Consider the following 22307-nt stretch of genomic DNA (forward strand, 5'->3'; position numbering starts at 1 on the left):
ATACTGCAGTAGTTGTTGAAGGAGGAGGCGGAGTCGATTGATATTCATATACTGCAGTAGTTGTTGAAGGAGGAGGAGACGGAGTCGATTGATATTCTTATATTGCAGTAGTTGTTGAAGGAGAAGGAGGCGGAGTCGATTGATATTCTTATACTGCAGTAGTTGTTGGAGGAGAAGGAGGCGGAGTCGATTGATATTCTTATACTGCAGTAGTTGTTGAAGATGAGGAAGAGGCGAAGTCTATTGATATTCTTATACTGCAGTAGTTGTTGAAGGAGGAGGAGGCGGAGTCGATTGGTATTCTATTCTGCAGTAGTTGTTGAAGGAGGAGGCGGAGTCAATTGGTATTCTTATACTGCAGTAGTTGTTGGAGGAAGAGGCGGAGTCGATGGATATTCTAATACTGCAGTAGTTGTTGGAGGATGGGGTGACATTCTAATAATGATCTTGTACATTATTGAACATCAAGAATGCAGTCGCTGTACAGTATTTGCAGTCTATTGTGGACCTTTTGGTACCCTTCTTTTACACCAGACTAGTTGATATAGACAATGGATGTGTTTCATATGACTCTCTATTTCCTATGTACTAGTGCACTATTTTTATTAAGATCCCTATGGGCCTTAGTCAAAAGTAGGACACTATATTGGGAATAGGGTGCCATTTGGAACGGGCCCTATAAAATCTAAATTGAAACGTTTGTGAGAAAGTTACTAGCACAAATACAGTATAACACCCCCTAACCTCTTACCATTACAATAGCAGCAGAGGTTAGTAAAAAATACGTTGTAACTTCTTGCATGGGGAGCTATGATATTTATGCCTCTACTTTCTCAATCATTCTTCACAATTCGTTCAGGATTTTCCGTAATCATGGCAGCATCCACATTAATATAGAAGTGTTTAGAAACATACTATTTTCTTATTTACCACAAAAGTGACTCCAAAATGACACTACATTATTACAATGAATTTCTATTGGGCACAAAATAATCTGAAACACAACCATAACAAACAGCAAATGCATCCAACAAATGTAGAGTCACAAGCCTGATGTAGACATTGGTGCTAGGATTATGGGACCAAATACTAACCTTTTGACTTCTTTAATACAGTGAGGGGAAAAAAGTATTTGATCCCCTGCTGATTTTGTATGTTTGCCCACTGACAAAGAAATGATCAGTCTATAATTTTAATGGTAGGTTTATTTGAACAGTGAGAGACACAATAACAGCAAAAAAATCCAGAAAAACGCATGTCAAAAATGTTATAAATTGATTTGCATTTTAATGAAGGAAATAAGTATTTGACCCCTCTGCAAAACATGACTTAGTACTTGGTGGCAAAACCCTTGTTGGCAATCACAGAGGTCAGACGTTTCTTTTAGTTGGCCACCAGGTTTGCACACATCTCAGGAGGGATTTTATCCCACTCCTCTTTGCAGATCTTCTCCAAGTCATTAAGGTTTCGAGGCTGACGTTTGGCAACTCGAACCGTCAGCTCCCTCCACAGATTTTCTATGGGATTAAGGTCTGGAGACTGGCTAGGCCACTCCAGGACCTTAATGTGCTTCTTCTTGAGCCACTCCTTTGTTGCCTTGGCCGTGTGTTTTGGGTCATTGTCATGCTGGAAGACCCAGGGAAGGAGGTTCTCACCCAAGATTTGACGGTACATGGCCCCGTCCATCGTCACTTTGATGCGGTGAAGTTGTCCTGTCCCCTTAGCAGAAAAACACCCCCAAAGCATAATGTTTCCACCTCCATGTTTGACGGTAGGGATGGTGTTCTTGGGGTCATAGGCAGCATTCCTCCTCCTCCAAACACGGCAAGTTGAGTTGATGCCAAAGAGCTCCATTTTGGTCTCATCTGACCACAACACTTTCACCAGATGTCCTCTGAATCATTCAGATGTTCATTGGAAAACTTCAGATGGGCATGTATATGTGGTTTCTTGAGCAGGGGGACCTTGCGGGCGCTGCAGGATTTCAGTCCTTCACAGCGTAGTGTGTTACCAATTGTTTTCTTCGTGACTATGGTCCCAGCTGCCTTGAGATCATTGACAAGATCCTCCCGTGTAGTTCTGGGCTGATTCCTCACCATTCTCATGATCATTGCAACTCCACAAGGTGAGATCTTGCATGGAGCCCCAGGCCGAGGGAGATTGACAGTTCTTTTGTGTTTCTTCCATTTGCGAATAATCGCACCAACTGTTGTCACCTTCTCACCAAGCTGCTTGGCAATGGTCTTGTAGCCCATTCCAGCCTTGTGTAGGTCTACAATCTTGTCCCTGACATCCTTGGAGAGCTCTTTGGTCTTGGCCATGGTGGAGAGTTTGGAATCTGATTGATTGATTGCTTCTGTGGACAGGTGTCTTTTATACAGGTAACAAACTGAGATTAGGAACACTCCCTTTAAGAGTGTGTTCCTAATCTCAGCTCGTTACCTGTATAAAAGACACCTGGGAGCCAGAAATCTTTTTGATTGAGAGGGGGTCAAATACTTATTTCTCTCATTAAAATGCAAATCAATTTATAACATTTTTGACAAGCGTTTTTCTGGATTGTTTTGTTGTTATTCTGTCTCTCACTGTTCAAATAAACCTACCATTAAAATTAAAGACTGATCATTTCTTTGTCAGTGGGCAAACGTACAAAATCAGCAGGGGATCAAATACTTTTTTCCCTCACTGTACACATATAAGTGATTTTGTCCAAATACTTTTGGTCTCTTAAAATTTCTAAACAGTTCCCGATAACGATGAAAATACCCTCAATTTAAGATGACAGTCTGCAATTTAACCGCATGGTCTTTGTATCATTTTAAATTCAAAGTGCTGGAGTACAGAGCTAAAACCACAAAAAATATCACTGGCCCAATACTTTTGGAGCTCACTGTACGCTAATACAATGACTTCACCCGTCTGCTGGTTTGCACAAGCCTCATACAGCCATAGGCTTATGCATCCAGTGTTGTAATGGATACTACCATTGCGGTTACCGTAAGTCAAAAGTTCAGTCAGTCAAAAGTCAATGTAAGTCAAGTTGTACATTGTGTTATTGTCTTTGCTGCTGTAGGAAGTCCTTCATTGTGTTATTGTCTTTGCTGCTGTAGGAGGTACTTCATTGTGTTATTGTCTTTGCGGCTGTAGGAAGTACTTCAGATGGAGACCCAGATGGGAGGGAAGCTGCTGGATGAACCAAAGACACTGAACTTCAAGGACAGCACCCACAACCTGCGCCTCTCTGTCCACGACGTCCCCCACGGACAGTGGAAGAGCAAGCTGCTTGCCAAGTACCAGGTGAGCTCATGGTGAAACTTGAAAGTTGTCATAGACCATGTACACCTTTATTGGTCTGCTCGACTGGTATGGCGATACATAGATTTCAGTGATTGAAAATGACCATGTACATGCAATATATAGTGAATAAATGGTGTGTGTGTGTGTGTGTGTGTGTGTGTGTGTGTGTGTGTGTGTGTGTGTGTGTGTGTGTGTGTGTGTGTGTGTGTGTGTGTGTGTGTGTGTGTGTGTGTGTGTAGGAGATCCCCTTCTACCAGGTGTGGAGTGGCTGCCAGCGGACCCTTCACTGCACCTTCACCCTGGAGCGGTTCAGCTCCAGCACCACAGAGCTCAGCTGTAAACTGTGTGTACGCCAAGTAGAAGGGGAGGGGCAGATCTTTCAGCTCAGCAGCACTTTGTCTGAGGTGAGACTCAAACCTCACACCACCTTTTACTGGATACACTGTACACTCTGTGTGTGTGACTCAAATGGCACCCTATTTCATATGTAGTGCGCTACTTTTGACCAGTGCTCTGGTCAAAAGTAGTGCACTATAAAGGTTGCCATTTGGGATGCACACTCTGACTATAGCACACTCTGACCTTCTGAGGTAAAACCCAGCTCCAGCTACACTCCCGACTTCTGAGGTAAAACCCAGCTCGAACTACACTCCGGACCTAGACCAGCTCTGACTACACACCAGACCTAAACCATCTCTAACTACACTCCAGACCTAGGTCCAAATACTATTTGAAATATTTAGAATACTTTATTAAGCATTTGCTTTTGGCTGCCTGGAGTGCAGGATGAGACGAGTTTCCTCGTTTGCTTTTGACTTGGTTGGTTCCATTGTGCCAGGCAAGCTCAATTTAACAGTCTGATGGCTTTGAGATAGATGCTGTTTTTCAGTCTTTTTATTTTATTTTTGTTTCGCCTTTATTTAACCAGGTAAGCTAGTTGAGAACAAGTTCTCATTTACAACTGTGACCTGGCCAAGATAAAGCAAAGCAGTGCGACACAAACAACAACACAGAGTTACACATGGAACAAACAAGCGTACAGTCAATAACACATAAAAAAAGAAGGTCTATATACAGTGTGTGCAAATGGCGTGAGAAGGTAAGGCAATAAATAGGCCATAGTAGCGAAGTAATTACAATTTAGTAAATTAACACTGGAGTGATAGATGAGCAGATGGTGATGTGCAAGTAGAGATACTGGTGTGGAAAAGAGCAGAAAAGTAAATTAAAACAGTATGGGGATGAGGTAGGTAGATTGGGTGGGCTATTTACAGATGGAATATGTACAGCTGCAGTGATCGGTTAGCTGCTCAGATAGCTGATGATTAAAGTTAGTGAGGGAAATATACGTCTCCAGATTCAGCGATTTTTGCAATTCGTTCCAGTCATTGGCAGCAGAGAACTGGAAGGAAAGGCGGCCAAAAGAGTTGTTGGCTTTGGGGATGACCAGTGAGATATACCTGCTGGAGCGCGTGCTACGGGTGGGTGTTGTTATCGTGACCAATGAGCTGAGATAAGGTGGAGCTTTACCAAGCATAGACTTATAGATGACCTGGAGCCAGTGGGTCTGGCGACGAACATGTAGTGAGGGCCAGCCGACTAGAGCATACAGGTCGCAGTGGTGGGTAGTATAAGGGGCTTTGGTGACAAAACGGATGGCACTGTGATAGACTGCATCCAGTTTGCTGAGCAGAGAAATGGAAGCTATTTTGTAAATGACATCGCCGAAGTCGAGGATCGGTAGGATAGTCCGTTTTACGAGGGTATGTTTGGCGGCGTGAGTGAAGGAGGCTTTGTTGCAAAATAGGAAGCCGATTCTAGATTTAATTTTGGATTGGAGATGTTTACTATGAGTCTGGAAGGAGAGTTTACAGTCTAACCAGACACCTAGGTATTTGTAGTTGTCCACATATTCTAAGTCAGAACCATCCAGAGTAGTGATGCTAGTTGGGCAGGCGGGTGCAGGCAGCGAATGGTTGAAAAGCATGCATTTGATTTTACTAGCGTTTAAGAGCAGGTAGTCTGTCCAATGGTGATGAGTTGGACAGACCACACCACCCTCTGGAGAGCTCTGCTGTTGTAGGCTGTGGTTGCTGTACCAGGTGGTGTTACAGCCCGACAGGATGCTCTCCATTGTGAATCTGTAAAAGTTTGGGAGGGTCTTAGGTGTCAAGCCAAATTTCTTAAGCCACCTGAGGTTGAAGAGGCGCTGTTGCGCCTTCTTCACCTCACTGTCTGTGTGGGTGGACCATTTCAGTTTGTCAGTGAGCTGTACACCAAGGAACTTGAACTTCCACCTTCTCTACTACTGTCCCGTCGATGTGGATATGGGGTGCTCCCTCTGCCGTTTCCTGAAGTCCACGATCATCTCCTTTGTTTTGTTGACATTGAGTGAAAGGTTATTTTCCTGGCCCCACACTCCCAGAGCCCTCACCACGTCCTTGTAGGCTGTCTCGTCATTGTTGGTAATCAAGCCTACTACTGTTGTGTCGTCTGCAAACTTGATGATTGAGTTGGAGGTGTGCTTGGCCACACATTCATGGGTGAACAGAGAGTACAGAAGAGGGCTGAGCATGCACCCTTGTGGGGCCCCAGTGTTGAGGATCAGTGAAGTGGAGGTGTTGTTTCCTACCTTCACCACCTAGGGGCGGCCCATCAGGAAGTCCACCCAGTTGCACAGGGCGGGGTTCAGACCCAGGGCCTCGAGCTTAATGATGAGCTTGGAGGGAACTATGGTGTTGAATGCTGAGCTGTAGTCTATGAACAGCATTCTTACATGGGTATTCCTCTTGTCCAGATGGGATAGGGCAGTGTGCAGTGTGATGGCGATTGCATAGTCTGTGGATCTATTGGGGCGGTAAGCAAATTGAAGTGGGTCTATGATGACAGGTAAGGTAGAGGTGATGTGATCCTTGACTAGCTTCTCAAAGCACTCCATGATGACAGAAGTGAGTGCTACGGGGCAATAGTAATTTAGTTCAGTTACCTTTGCTTTCTTGGGTACAGGAACAATGGTGGCCATCTTGAAGCATGTGGGGACAGCAGACTGGGATAGGGAGAGATTTAATATTTCCGTAAATACACCAGCCAGCTGGTCTGCGCATGCTCTGGGGACGTGGCTAGGGATGCCGTCTGGGCCGGCAGCCTTGCGAGGGTTAACACGCTTAAATGTCTTACTCACATCGGCCAGGAGAGCCTGAAGGAGAAGGAGAGCCCACGGTTCTTGGTAGTGGGCCACGTTGGTGGCACTGTGTTAACCTCAAAGTGGGCGAAGAAGTTGTTTAGCTTGTCCGGAAGCAAGACGTCGGTGTCCGCGACGTGGCTTGTTTTCCTTTTGTAGTCCGTGATTGTCTGTAGACCCTGCCACATACGTCTTGTGTCTGAGCCGTTGAATTGCGACTCCACTTTGTCTCTATTCTGGCGTTTTTCCTGTTTGATTGCCTTGCAGAGGGAATTTTTAAATAACATAATTTTTTAAAATGTAACCTTTATTTAACTAGGCAAATTCTTATTTACATTGACGGCCTACCCCGGCCAAACCCCTACGACACTGGGCCAATTGTGCGCCGCCCTATGGGAATAACTACACTGTTTGTATTCTGACATATTCCCAATCACCTTGCCATGTTTAAATGTGGTCGTTCACTCTTTTAGTTTTGCACGAATGCTGCCATCTATCAATGGTTTCTGGTTAGGGTAGGTTTTAATAGTCACGGTGGGTACAGCATCTCCTATACACTTTTTCACCGTTTCAGTATATTCGTCGATATTATTCTCAGAAGCTACCTGGAACATATCACAGTCTGTGTGACCAAAACAGCCTTGTAGCATGGATTTCGATTGGTCAGACCAGCGTTGAATAGTCCTTAGCACGGGTACTTCCTGTTTGAGTTTCTGCCTATAGGAAGGGAGGAGCAAAATGGAGTCGTGGTCAGATTTGCCGAAAGGAGGGCAGGGGAGGCCCTTGTAGGCATTCCAAAAGTTGGAGTAGCAGTGCGAGTGTTTTAGCAGCGTGAATACTACAGTCAATGTGTTGATAGAACTTCGGCAGCCTAGTCCTCAAATTCGCTTTGTTAAAATCCCCATCTACAATAAATGCAACCTCAGGATATGTTGTTTCCAGTTTGCATAAAGTCCGGTGAAGTTCTTTGAGGGCCGTCGTGGTATCGGCTTGAGGGGGGATATACACGGCCGTGACTATAACCAAAGAAAATTATCTTGGGAGATAATACAGCCAGCATTTGATGGTAAGGGATTCTAAGTCGGGTGAACAAAAGGACTTGAGTTCCTGTATGTTATCACAATTACACCATGAGTCGTTAATCATCACCATACACCCCTGCCCTTCTTCTTCCCGGAGAGATATTTATTCCTGTCTGCGCGATGAACTGACAACCCAACTGGCTGGACCGACTCAGACAGTATATCCCGAGAGAGCCATGTTTCCGTGAAACAGAGTATGTTACAATCCCTGATGTCTCTCTGGAAGGAGATCCTCGCCCTGAGCTCGTCCACTTTATTGGCCAGAGACTGAACATTAGCAAGTATTATACTCTGAAGCGGTGGGTGGTGTGTGCGCCTCCTAAGTTGGATATTGGGCTAATAATGTAAGAAATAATAAATAAAAAAACAAAGTACTGCAAAGTTTCCTAAGAGCTAGAAGCAAGACAGCCCTCTCTGTCAGCGCTCATTGTCATCTCCATACCACAGTCTGGGTAAATTGTCATCTCTATACCACAGTCTGAGTAATATTGGCATCTCTATACCACACTCTCTGACATTAACCTTGCCAGAGAAAAGAGACTTCCATGAAAAGATGGTCACATACTGCTCTTCTACTAAGAGAAAGTAGCTAAGCAAATTTTTACTTTAAATCGACAGTCCAGGACTGGCACACACTAACCTTTTTAAAACATTTATCTACAGGGGTTTAGGGTAGACGCTACTGGACTTTCAGCACTTTGATTTTCCTGCGGTGTCAAAACAGGGACAACCATGTAGCAAGCCATGTCGTGTGAAAGCATTGTGGATTGTGCCTATTCTTTTTGCGGAAAGCTTTTTGAACCTCTAATCAATTGCCCTTCATTCTAATTTTTTTTCAGCTGTCAGTGAAATAGAATGATGTTTTTCTTAAACAGATAACATTATTGCTAATTCTACAGTAATGTTCACAAAACACTAGTCATTTTAGTATATACTACAATTTTTACTATAGTAATACTACAATATTTATAGTATAGTACACTTTGCAACACTGTCGTGTTTTTGTGGACATGACTGTAGTATTCTGTCGTGACGTTGGATTGATTACTGTAACGACTGCTGTTCATCGAATGGTTAACTGTTTATAATTACATGATTAAATGAATCAGGTAATTATTAACTCAGTAACCTGGGGCACCATGGGAACGTTTGGCTTTATTGAGTTTCTATTTCCCAAATTAACTCAAAGAATATCAGAATATCGATTTTACAACAGTCGCTAATTAATTAATTTCCTCTACAGTCATTCTGAACGTCACATAATCCGGGAATCTGAACAAACCCAAGTCCCACTAAATAAGTCCATACCACACCAATTGAGTTGATTATTTATTTACTAACAAGCTAAAATGATAATATAAGATACAGATACACAAACACACAGTCTAGGCTATTGATTAGAACTTAGTACAATGAAACAGGTCCCTAGCGGACCAACACAATATGACACGTGTTACACAAAATGGGGATTTAACCTCTCTAGGCTAGGTGGCACCAAATCGTCCCACCTACGTAACAGCCAGTGTAATCCCGTGGCGCGTTATTCAAAAACCTCAGAAATGCAAAAACTTCAATTTTTCAAACATATGACTATTTTACACCATTTTAAAGACAAGACTCTCGTTAATCTAACCACACTGTCCGATTTCAAAAAGGCTTTACAACGAAAGCAAAACATTAGATTATGTCAGCAGAGTACCCAGCCAGAAATAATCAGACACCCATTTTTCAAGCTAGCATATAATGTCACATAAACCCAAACCACAGCTAAATGCAGCACTAACCTTTGATGATCTTCATCAGATGACAACCCTAGGACATTATGTTATACAATACATGCATGTTTTGTTCAATCAAGTTCATATTTATATCAAAAACCAGCTTTTTACATTAGCATCTGACTAGCATGTGACTAGCATTCCCACCGAACACTGCCGGTGAATTTACTAAATTACTCACGATAAACGTTCACAAAAAGCATAACAATTATTTTAAGAATTATAGATACAGAACTCCTCTATGCACTCGATATGTCAGATTTTAAAATAGCTTTTCGGTGAAAGCACATTTTACAATATTCTCAGTAGATAGCCCGGCATCACAGGGCTAGCTATTTAGACACCCAGCAAGTTTAGCACTCACCAAAGTCAGCTTTACTATAAGAAAAATGTTATTACCTTTGCTGTCTTCATCAGAATGCACTCCCAGGACTTCTACTTCAATAACAAATGTTGGTTTGGTTCAAAATAATCCATAGTTATATCCAAACAGCGGCGTTTTGTTCATGCGTTCAAGACACTATCCGAAAGGGTAAATAAGGGTGACGAGCATGGCGCAATTCGTGACAAAAAAATTCTAAATATTCCATTACCGTACTTCGAAGCATGTCAACCGCTGTTTAAAATACATTTTTATGCCATTTTTCTCATAAAAAAGCGATAATATTCCGACCGGGAATCTGCGTTTAGGTAAACAGAGGAAAGAAAATAAAGCATTCGGTCGACTCGGGCACGCGCCTAAGCCCACAGTACTCTGATCGGCCAGTTGCCAAACGCGATAAAGTGTTTCAGCCAGAGCCTGCCTCGATATCGTTCAGCTTTTTCCCGGGCTCTGAGAGCCTATGGGAGCCGTAGGAAGTGTCACGTTAGAGCAAAGATCCTAAGTCTTCAATAAAAACAGCCTAGATGAAACACATCTTGTCAGACAGGCCACTTCCTGCATGGAATCTTCTCAGGTTTTGGCCTGCTATTTGAGTTCTGTTATACTCACAGACACCATTCAAACAGTTTTAGAAACTTTAGGGTGTTTTCTATCCAAAGCCAATAATTATATGCATATTCTAGTTACTGGGCAGGAGTAGTAACCAGATTAAATCGGGTACGTTTTTTATCCGGCCGTGTCAATACTGCCCCCTAGCCCTAACAGGTTAAAAAGAGAGAGAAAGAGAGAGTGCACGAGAGAAAAGCACACTAGGGTACATTTGTAAACTATGCTTAGTTTAACCCTAACCTTGCCCCGAACTGCTGCTCTTATGGGTCAGAATATAATGATGTAATTACATGTCGAAGGTCTCCGATGGGGTATCTCCTCGTGGACCGAGTTACAACTTCTCCTCTGATGGAGAACACTTCTGTTGTTACCAGGTGTAACTCTCTGGATTGTCCAGACGATGTCAGTGTCCTTTCTCGTAGTGGTTGGTTTCCTCGCCCTTGTTCTGAAAGGAGTCTTCTGAGGACAGCCAGTCGTGTAGCTCAGGGCTCCAGTGAGGAATGAAAGCAGTGTAGACACGATTCCTTGGAGAGTGGTAACCAGGTGGTCCTGCTTGAATTCACCCTCTTAGACGCAGCTACTCATCCGTAGCATAAATTGTTAAAAGGTTCCTTTGTCTTCTTGAACCTCGTGTTGCGTTTTGTGGTTGCTGACTACTCAGACCTTGGCTGCAGCGCTTGGTCACCTAGTCATGATGTTAATTCTTAACTCACATGTTGTAGACCCTCGGGTCAGAAATGGGCGTTTCCGCCTTCAGGGCAAGTTTTCTGGGCGTAACTAGTTACGAGGCAAGGTCTGGATTTTACTCAGACCCAATTTAGACAACTAACTTCACATTTCATCTTTACAAAAACATTCTCTTTGATCTGGACATTTTCCACACAACGTACCGTATGCAAACATCAGGTAAATATTCAAGTTGCAAGTTTTTGTTATAACGTTGTCATTTAACTTTTAATAACAGAACAAAAATTATATTCATTTTCATATTCCATCTATCGTCATTACTACCATTTTGGCTGACGAAACATATTGTCCCAAAATCCATTTATTGCATGTTGCTGTTCTGAGGTAGGTTCTCCATAGGCCCATCATACATTCCATTCCTCCACAGTGAAAGGACAAAGGGATTTTGTCTGCTGCTTTAAGATTTACAATGGGCGTGAGGTGTCATAAAACCCCCCCACCCCCATACCTCTCGATCTCTCCCCTCTAGTGGGTGTGAGAGATGTCTCTTGTAGGAGTGTGGTCAACGGTAACCTGACCCGAACAGGCCAGTCATGACAATTCACTGTAGTGTTTTTGTGGACATGACTGTAGTATACTGTATAGCATTCACTGTAGTGTTTTTTCTGAAGTTTACTATATTATTCACCATTACAGTCATGTCCACAAAAACACCACAGTGAATACTACACAACAACACTACAGTGAATACTAAATAAAATACAAATGAAAAACTATGTTTTTAATGTCACATACACAAGATAGGTGCAGTGAAATGTGTTGTTTTACAGGGTATATTTTTCAGCCATAGTAGAGCAAATTTAAGTGCCTTTCACAAGGACACATCAACAGAGGTTTAACCTTGTCGGTTCTGGAATTCGAACCAGCGACCTTTCGCTGACAGGCCCAATGCTCTAACCTCTAGGCTACCTGCTGCCCTGCAGTCATGCTATAGTCATGTACACAAAAATACTACAGTAAATACTATAGTATATCAATATAGTAATACTACATTATTTCAACCATAGTATACTATAGTATTTTTTCATATGGGTTGTCAGTCTAAATTCTAGCATAGAAGCAGACGAGAGTTGATATGTTGATGAGGGTATATTCATCAACACACTTAATATCTATGTTGAGGGCCCGTTAGTGTGACTATGAGGGGTTGGATGTACAGTGCCGTGAAAAAGTATTTGCCTCCTTTCTGATTTTCAAAATGTTTGCATATTTGTTATATTTAATGTTATCAAATCTTCAACAAAACCTAATATTAGATAAAGGGAACCTGAGTTTACAAATAACAAAATAAATTATACTTATTTTATTTATTTAATGAACAGTTTAATCTGCTGTTGTCCGCTATTGACCCCGTCTGCTGTTAACTTCCCTCTTGTAGTACTTGTGCTGGTGTCTGCCTGCTTTTCTGTCGCTGTGTAAAAGCCCATGTATGGTCCAGGCTGGGTATCAAACAAAGCTATTTTGATCAATCTGCTTGTCTTTCCGACAGCGTAAGAAGTGCTGTTTCACTAAGGGCTAAGTAGACTTGTAATAGAAATCATTTGTATCAACAGAGTTTATTTTCCATTTCATATCAATGATCCCTTTTCTTTTTTAGTAGAAATGCTGTTTTGGCAGTTAGAGGAAAGAGCAGAGCTATGGGACGGGTTCTCTTTGTTTGTTATTGGAATTCATCAGGAAAAGCATTTATAATCAGGCAGAGCGGCCAACTGTGATGAAAACAGGAATTATGGGACAATTCCTCCCAGTAAGACATGCAATGTTGTATGTGTTTGTGCGTGCGTGCTTGTGTACTTGTAAGTGTGTGAGAGAGAGAGAACAACAGCCAGATGCAGTATAAAGAGGCTTCAGTGGAGAACAGGCACCATTTTTGGACAGGAACTGATGTAGGAGGAGGAGACACCCTAGCATGTTCACAAGGGTAGTTATTTAACAGATTTATTATTCCCTGCTTTGAAATGCCCGCTGTGGGGCTTTTCTATTCGCCTGCTGTTTGAGTACAGTATCAGCCAGCATACTCACACACCTTCGCACTCACTCACTCACTCACACACACACAAACACACACATATATTCATGTTTCATACACATCACAACTGCTGCTACCAGATTTACTATTGCTAATATTGCGCAGTTTAAGGACTTGCCCCCCCCCCATCCCCCCTTTCTCTGATACATGTATAAATATTGGACAATAAATTGTGCCTTCCTGTATTAAATGCTAAAATGTTTATTATATTCTACTGCCATGTCTCTTTCATCATTAGAGGTTGAAGCAGAGCAGCTGTCGAAGCCCTATTACATTTGCTCCCGTTCGTTATTGTTATTATTATGTTCCTTTTTCTGCCATTTTGGTGAAAATATCCCCATTTCCATGAGATGAAAAGGCCCAAGACTGTGCGATTTAGCAACTTGGTAAAGGCCCAAGGGCCACACCCTCTAATGCAATACCATGCCAATTGGCCACATGGTGGTGGTTTAACAAGTGATTGAAAATGCTAACTTTGTAAGGTCAGCCACGCACCCGTGTGATCTAGAGTGATGACATTTATTTGCAAAACTTGATATATGGCATCTATGGACCAAGGTCTGTAAATGCACTATACTCCAGACTAGTACGTCAAACACCATGGCCATAACTGACCAATAAACATTCACGTGGGTGTGGTGGGTGTGGTCTGTCACATATATCCATATAAATCAGTCACGGATAAACACTGTCAAGGCTTAACATATGCTAGCACATTCATATCGACCACACAGTGACGATATAACAGGCACATTTTTATATATCTTCATCTGTCTGACTCTGAGAGATGGAATTTGGCACACATGCTCAAGGATATGAGTCTAGCTAACCTGTAAAATATGGTTGAGGTTGGCCACATTGTGGCGCTGTTGGACAGGAAAAAACATTAATATGTGAACACCTGCTCTTCGAACATCTCAGTACAAAATAATGGGCATTAATATAGAGTTATAACAGCCTCCACTCTTCTGGGAAGGCTTTCCACTAGATGTTGAAGCATTGCTACAGGGACTTGCTTCCATTCAGCCATGAACATTAGTGAGGTTGGGCACTGATGTGGGGCGATTGGGCCTGGCTCGCAGTCGATGTTCCAATTCATTCCAAAGGTGTTCGATGGGGTTGAGGTCAGGGCTCTGTGCAGGTCAGTCAAGTTCTTCCACACAAACCATTTCTGTATGGACCTCGCTTTGTGCACGTGACATTGACATGTTGAAACAGGAAAGGGCCTTCCCCAAATGGTTGCCACAAAGTTGGAAGTACAGAATCATCTAGAACGTCATTGTAGGCTGTAGCGTTAAGATTTCCCTTCACTGGAACTAAGGGGCCTAGCCAAATCATGAAAAACTGCCCCAGACCATTATTCCTCCTCCACCAAACTTTACAGTTGGCACCATGTATTCGGGCAGGTAGTGTTCTCCTGGCATCCGACAAACCCAGATTCGTCCATTGGAATGCCAGATGGTAAAGCGTGATTCATCACTCTGGGGAACGCATTTCCACTGCTCCAGAGTCCAATGGCGGCAATCTTTACACCACTCCAGCTGGAGCTTGGCATTGCACATGGTGATCTTAGGCTTGTGTGTGGCTGCTCGGACCATGGAAACCCATTTCAAGAAGCTCCCGACAAACAGTTATTGTGCTGATGCTGCTTCCAGACGCAGTTTGGAACTCTGTAGTGAGTGAAGCAACCGAGGACAGACGATTTTTACACGCTACACGCTTCAGCACTCAGCGGTCTCGTTCTGTGAGCTTGTGTGGCCTACCGTTGTTGCTCCTAGACGTTTCCACTTCACAATAACAGCACTTCCAGTTTTTGCAGGGCAGAAATTTGACGAACTGACTTGTTTGAAAGGTGGCATCCTATGACGGTGCCATGTTGAAAGTCACAGAGCTTTTCAGTACGGCCATTCTACTGCCAATGTTTGTCTATGGAGATTGCATCGCTGTGTGCACATTTCTTTACACCCGTCAGCAATGGGTGTGGCTGAAATAGCCGAATCCACTAATTTGAACACATTTTAGGGGTGTTCACATACTTTTATATATATTTGACCAAATCTGGTTCAGCAGTTCTGGAGAAGACGTTTAACGTAGTCAACATCATTGAAAAATGGTCCAAAATACATCAAAAGCAAATAATATTGCATGATCAGTTTGATTTTGAGTTCTGATATTTGGCAAGCTTAGTAAGAAGTACTGTAATTCATCCTAGGGCAGTGTCACCAATTTGTCCTGATGGTTTCACAGTTGGCACACAGCTGAACCCCGGCAACACTGCTTGCAGCTTTCATTTCTTATTGTTGTTGCATTGTCGAGTGGAAACCTGCAAGTAAGCATTTCATTGGATGATAAATACCATGTGGTCCATTGTGGCTCAGTTGGTAGTGCATGGTGCTTGCAACGCCAGGGTTGTGGGTTTGATTCCCATGGGGGACTACTTAGGAAAATGTATGCATTCTCTGGATAAGAGCTTCTGCTAAAGTAATGGAAACTTAAAACACATGCAGTTGTTTTGTTCTTCTATCCTAAAATGTATTTCCATTCAAAATCCTATTTTCCCTAAACCAATCATCTTACCCTCACCTTAACACGTAACCCTAAACCTAACCCAATCATCTTACCCTAACCTTAACACGTAACCCTAAACCTAACTCCTAACCCTAAAGATAACCAGTAAACCCTAATTGCAACCCTAAACCTAACCCCTAAGTTTAAAATAACCTTTGTCTTCATGGGGACATGTTGTTTAACTATCCTTGTGGGGACTTTGGGGGATTTTAGGTCCCCAAAAGCATAGAAGAACCCCCCTCAGCCCCCCCCTCCCTCAGCCCTGTCATCACACAGCTAACGCTCTTTGTTTGTGTGTCTGTCTGTTCTCCATCTCAGGACACCCAGAACATCGACACGTCTCTCATGGACCCGGCTAGCAACATCACCACCCTGGTGGGGCTCAACGCCTTCCGTATCCCTCTCTCCATCAGACAGAAGCTCTGTGGCAGCCTGGACGCACCCCAGACCAGAGGATCCAATGACTGGAGGATGCTGGCCCACAAACTCAACCTGGACAGGTCAGAGGGAACACCCCAGCACATACAGCACCTTCAGGAAGTATTCACACCCCGTGACTTTGTTGTGTTGCAGCCTGAATTTAAAATGGATTAAACTGAGATGTTGTCACTGGCCTACTTTACCCCATATTGTCAACGTGGAATTATGTTTTTCAAAATTTTTACAAATTAATTCAAAATTATAAGCTGAAATGTCTTGAGTCAATAAATATTCAACCTCTTTGTTATGGCAAGCCTAAATAAGTTCAGGAGTAAAAATTTGCTTAAAAGTCACACAAGTTGCATGGACTCACTGTGTGCAAAAATATGTGTTTAACATGATTTTTGAATGACTACCTCATCTATGTACCATACACATACACTTATCTGTAAGGTCCCTCAGTCTAGCAGTGAATTTCAAACACAGATTAAACCACAAACAGGGAGGTTTTCCAATGCCTCGCAAAGAACGGCACCTATTGGTAGATGGGTAACAATAAAGAAGGCAGACATTGAATATCCATTTGAGCATGGTGAAGTCATTAATTACACTTTGGATGGTGTATCAATACACCCAGTGACTACAAAGATACAGGAGAATACAATGTTGTTGATCCATCATCAGTTGTTACTCCACAATACTAACCTAAATGACAGAGTGAAAAGAAGGAAGCCTGGATAGAATAAAAAATATTCCAAAACATGCATCCTGTTTACATTAAGGCGCTAAAGTAAAATTGCAAAGAATTTAACTTTATGTCCTGAATACAAAGTGTTATGTTTGGGTCAAAGCCAACACAACACATCACTGAGTACCAGTCATCATATTTTCAAGTATGGTGGTGGCTGCATCATGTTATGGGTATGCTTGTTATCGGCAATGACTAGGGAGGTTTTTAGGATGAAAGGAAACGCAATAGAGCTAAGCACAGGCAAAATCCTAGTTCAGTCTGCTTTCCAACAGATACTGGGAGACAAATTCACCTTTCATTAGGACAATAACCTAAAACATAAGGCCAAATATGCACCGGAGTTGTTTACCAAGACGACATTGAATGTTCCTGAGTGGCGTAGTTACAGTTTTGACTTAAATCGTCTTGAAAATCTTTGGCACGACTTGAACATGTCTGTTCAAAAATGATTAACAACTTGACAGAGCTTGAAGAATTCAAAAAATTATGATATGCAAATATTGTACAATCTAGGTGTGCAATGCCCTTAAAGACAACGACTCACAGCTGTAATCGCAGGTGATTCTAACGTGTATTGACTCAGGGGTGTGGATACTTATGTAAATGATATATTTCTGGATTTCATTTTCAATATATTTCAATTCAGGCTGTAACACAACAACATGTGGAATATGTCAAGGGGTATGAATACTTTCTGGAGGCACTGTACATACATACAGCTTCCCATCCCCCAATCCTAACCTTAACCTTTATTGGGGGAAATGCAAAACTGACCCAAGATCAGTGTCTAGGGGCAACTTCACCCTACACCCTTGCACACAACCTTATAAATGCACACACTGATGTCACATCCTCACCACCTACCCCATCCATAATTGTGGTGACCCTTGCCTATGTAGGCAAGCTATGACTGTCCTCGAGTGGCTTAACCCGATTTGAAGCAGTGGTTAGCAAGACTTCAGACATAGACCCATGTTTATCACCAAGATACATTTTTAGATTAAGACAGCTGACACATGTGGATAGAGAGAGTGAGACAAGCGAGCAACAGAAGATGAGGAAGGGAGGGAGGAAGGGAGGGAGGAAGGGAGAGAAGGCAGAAGCGGGGTCCTAAAGTCAAGCCTCTCCCCCCTCTTCTCTGTCTGTGCACTGGGGGGGGAAGGCAGAGGCTGCTTAAGTTAGTTCACGTCTAAGCATCCTACTCCTCATCCTTAAGTTAGTTCACGTCTAAGCAGGAGCATCCTCATCCTTAAGTTAGTTCACATCTAAGCAGGAGCATCCTCATCCTTAAGTTAGTTCACATCTAAGCAGGAGCATCCTCATCCTTAAGTTAGTTCACATCTAAGCAGGAGCATCTTCATCCTTTAGTTAGTTCACATCTAAGCAGGAGCATCTTCATCCTTTAGTTAGTTCACGTCTAAGCAGGAGCATCCTCATCCTTAAGTTAGTTCACATCTAAGCAGGAGCATCTTCATCCTTTAGTTAGTTCACATCTAAGCAGGAGCATCTTCATCCTTTAGTTAGTTCACGTCTAAGCAGGAGCATCTTCATCCTTAAGTTAGTTCACATCTAAGCAGGAGCATCTTCATCCTTTAGTTAGTTCACATCTAAGCAGGAGCATCCTCATCCTTAAGTTAGTTCACGTCTAAGCAGGAGCATCCTCATCCTTAAGTTAGTTCACGTCTAAGCAGGAGCAGCCTCATCCTTAAGTTAGTTCACGTCTAAGCAGGAGCAGCCTCATCCTTAAGCACAGGGGTGGAGAGAGAACTGCTCTAAAGATGGCTGCATTATGGTGTTGGACATGAACACGACCCTGTTTTTTTTACCACAAAGTTGTCTCTTGTTGTCTCTCAGGTATCTGAACTATTTTGCCACCAAGTCCAGTCCCACAGGGGTGATCTTGGACCTGTGGGAGGCCCAACACTTCCCAGACGGGAACCTCAACAGACTGGCCGCCGTGCTGGAGGAGATGGGTCGCCACGACAGCCTGGTCCCATGACGACGGAGCACTGACACCCGAGGACCGTACCAGGGACCATCTGAGTGGGTCTGAGTCACGGACACCGACGGACACAAACAGACCAACGCACAGACAGACAATGTCCTGACTGTCACCCATGGCAATGGTCGGGACAAAAAAACACGTGTGGGTGGGAGAAATTAGTGAGCAAAAAGACCTTGTTGTTGATGTGTGATCCGAGTCGTTCTCTTTGCTGTGATTATTTTGTATTGGGGGACAACAGAAAGAAAACAAATCCTGGAGATCCCATTGTTATCCTTGGCTGTGCGTTCCTTGGTACAGTCTGCTTTTCTTTATACAGTTTCCTAGGAAACGGTCTATTCTGCTGTCCATATATGTGGATGATTTCCTACTTCAGACTTTACTAACGTATGTAGGCTACTCAGTGACTGTCGCTCAGTCAGAATAGGGAGACAGACAAGGAGCGAAAAGGGACAAGTATTGAAGTGGAGTCCTTGGAATAATGTAGTTATGCGATATGGAGAACCGAATGCAGTCCATTTTATCCGCACCACCAATACTACCCATACATTGGTTCTGTTGATTACATTTAGCTTGTGTTGATTTCCCTAAATATGTTTAATCATGATTTTAATTTCAGGATTCAAGGTGTGGTGAAGAAACTCTTATGTCTTTCTACCCTTTTGTCTAATTTCTTTCATTGTGGTTTTGTTGATCTCTAGCGCCATCCTGTGGCCTTTGGGAAAATAACAACATCTATCTTATAATCGTGTCTGAACCGTGTAAATACATGAATAACAAGTACATTCTAATGGCATTATACTCTTGCTTTATTGTTAATCATTATTCATTTGTATTGTGATTTATTTTCAGTTAGAGCTGTGAACTGTAGGGAGGGGGCTAGCTAACACATTAGCTTTGTTGTTCGAAATTGCCTATTTTGCAGAACAACTGTGCATTTGAGCACTGGCCGCTTTTGTTGGGGATAAATGTGCAGAGAATTATTGAGGTCAAGCATATCTGGGTCTTACTGATAGAGAATAAAGTGGGTGTGGGTGGGGACTGGAGTACAGTGAGGTTGCCCCTAGACGCTGATCTTGGGTCAGTTTTGCATTTCCCCTACTAATGGTTAAGGTTATGATTGGAGGAGTCAAAGCTGTACCTAGAGGAAACTTCACCCTGGAGCGGGTGGGACTGCCTGTGTCTGCTCTGGAGTTACACCATATCAAACTGATCTGAGACCAGAGGGGAGAGGCCAATACCATAATATGGAGAAAAGATGCAATGAAATGTGGACATAAAAGCCTCAGTTGCATTAAGTTGGACTGCCTTATTTTCCCAACTTATACAGGTACATAGTTGAATATGGCAACGGCTTTTTGACTAGCTATGTTCTACATTCTGTCCTTCATTATCTCACTTGATGTCATTCAGAAGAGGAGTTTGATTTTGGTTTCAAAGAAAATAAAAATCTTTACCATAGAATAACTAGTTTGGCATGACAATGAGTTGATTTGATAGCATACAAAGATCTGGGACCAGGCTATAGAATAACATACATGCAATGACAACATACAACTTTCAATATAGGTGTTAGATAATAGTCTGTCCCACATCGTATAACGATACTTACAGTATGCCTTTCTTCAACGTCAAAATGTGGGGCTCAAAACAACTCTAGAATGGAAGACAAAGCTGCATATTAAACTGTTTGTGTAGATGTGGAAAACCTGCTTAGCTATAGCGTAGACAAAGTTTCAGGAAGGTAAAATAGAAGCCAAAACTTTCTTCAGTTTCATAACAAACTGAACCGTGAATACTTGGACTACAGGGACGCAGAGTATCATAGTTTGAAAAGCGCTCACACTTGCAGCCTGTTTCAAAATGTCCACATTGCCATATATGGCCATATGTTCCACAACGCATTAACAGGGTGAATGCTGAAAGAATTAAAAAGGGATATTTTTCATGTAGAAAGAAAAGAGTGCATGTTGACCAACAAAGTGAAATATACAACACAGGGATGTTAATGTGACAGCCTGCGTTAGAAGATATCAAAGTATGTAAATGTTTTATGATGTACAGAATACCACTGTCAAATACATTTTTGGCTGTTTCAGTACAGTATATAAAAAGAGCAGTACAGTTAGATACTAGTTTGTATGTTTACCAGTTTGGTTTATTTTGTTTTTGGTAAAAGCTGTGTCTACTATGCAAACTTGGCATCCTTTACAAACAAATTATATGAATAGAGCTGTGCTAGTAAGTGCATTTTATTTTATTATCTGGATAAAAAGTATTAATGATATCATTTGTGTTAGTGTAGTGAGGTTGTCGTCCACTCTAGTTTGGCTTCATGACGCCGCCGCTGACTCTCCCAAAACGCTTGCATCTCCTCAGTTTCTGTACAAAGTGTAAGAAAGAATTTTTAAGACTGTTAATAAATTATATTTATAAGCAATGCTGAAAATGAGTACTGATGTGGTCTTATGTTAATGCATGAGCTAGTTTAGCTCTGGTCCAGAGCGTTAGTGTACGTTCCTCCACTACTAATATTATTAGTGGAGGAATGTGCCCTGGACCTAACGCCATGGACCAGAGCTAGTCAGTCCTACATTAGGCCAAACACATCATTGAAGTAAGCCATATTGCCCGGTGTTCAGCAACATATTACAACGCGAAGATCAACCAAGTATGAACTCTGCACACGTCTCGCTTTTGACTTGAATATGCATCAGAAAATCAGCCACAACAGTAGTTAAGGCATCAGGAGTATGGAACTGTTTTATTGGGGGAATGTTAAGCCTAGTACATTGATTCATCTCTGTCTCATCAACATATCTCTTGACAGGCCTAATAAGGCACAGACCACTGAGGAAAAGCAGGGCAGGCACTCATTCTGTGCACAATTCAACCACAACAACCTATTCTCCATGTCTAACTCTATTACAATGATAGTACCTCAGATGTACCTTGGAATAAAAGAGGGGGGTACTGTAGATTACCGATAAAATGTCTGCCCCCTCTTCCTCCTCTTGTAAACTGAGGAGAGACAGTGTAGCGAGAGAGAGAGAGAGAGAGAGACGGTAGTGTGAGAAGGATACCCAGTGATGCCCTTCACATTTCTTTAGGAGGTTTTGTAAGGTTGGACAAAGTACCCAGCAAGCAATGAGGAATCGGCCCAAAAGCGGCCCTCTTCCGGGGGGCCGGAACTGATTGAATCAGCCGGTGTCGGACTCGGCCCGGAATCAAAATGAAGGACTGCCCAGAATTGGCCCAAGTACTTCAAGGCCGTTTCCATCTATCGGAATTCAGCCGACTTTGCCGTCATCTTACCAGAATCCCCCCAGAAGCGGCCTGATGCAAATTTAAATACAGGTCTACAAAATTACCCAATTTAGTCATTTTAAATATTATTAAATTACATTTTATACATACAAATTATACCCATCCACAAAAAAACATTTTGTGTCGAAGGGAAC

The 22307-nt window shown here is 42.5% G+C and overlaps 1 protein-coding gene across 2 annotated transcripts in view; it reads left to right on the forward strand.

Moving 5' to 3' along the window:
• Window positions 1-21295, forward strand: part of unc5ca (unc-5 netrin receptor Ca) — a 318721-nt gene extending 297426 nt beyond the window's left edge. For both annotated transcript variants that reach the window (XM_045707149.1, XM_045707150.1), the window contains 4 exons: window positions 3148-3297; window positions 3537-3701; window positions 15992-16173; window positions 18699-21295. In XM_045707149.1, coding sequence (XP_045563105.1) covers window positions 3148-3297; window positions 3537-3701; window positions 15992-16173; window positions 18699-18843 — 642 coding nt within the window. In that variant the 3' untranslated portion in view covers window positions 18844-21295. The remainder of the gene's footprint in view (window positions 1-3147; window positions 3298-3536; window positions 3702-15991; window positions 16174-18698) is intronic.
• The last annotated feature ends 1012 nt before the right edge of the window (window positions 21296-22307 follow it).

Source organism: Salmo salar, chromosome ssa24, assembly GCF_905237065.1.
Source record: "Salmo salar chromosome ssa24, Ssal_v3.1, whole genome shotgun sequence".
Lineage (NCBI taxonomy): Eukaryota > Metazoa > Chordata > Actinopteri > Salmoniformes > Salmonidae > Salmo > Salmo salar.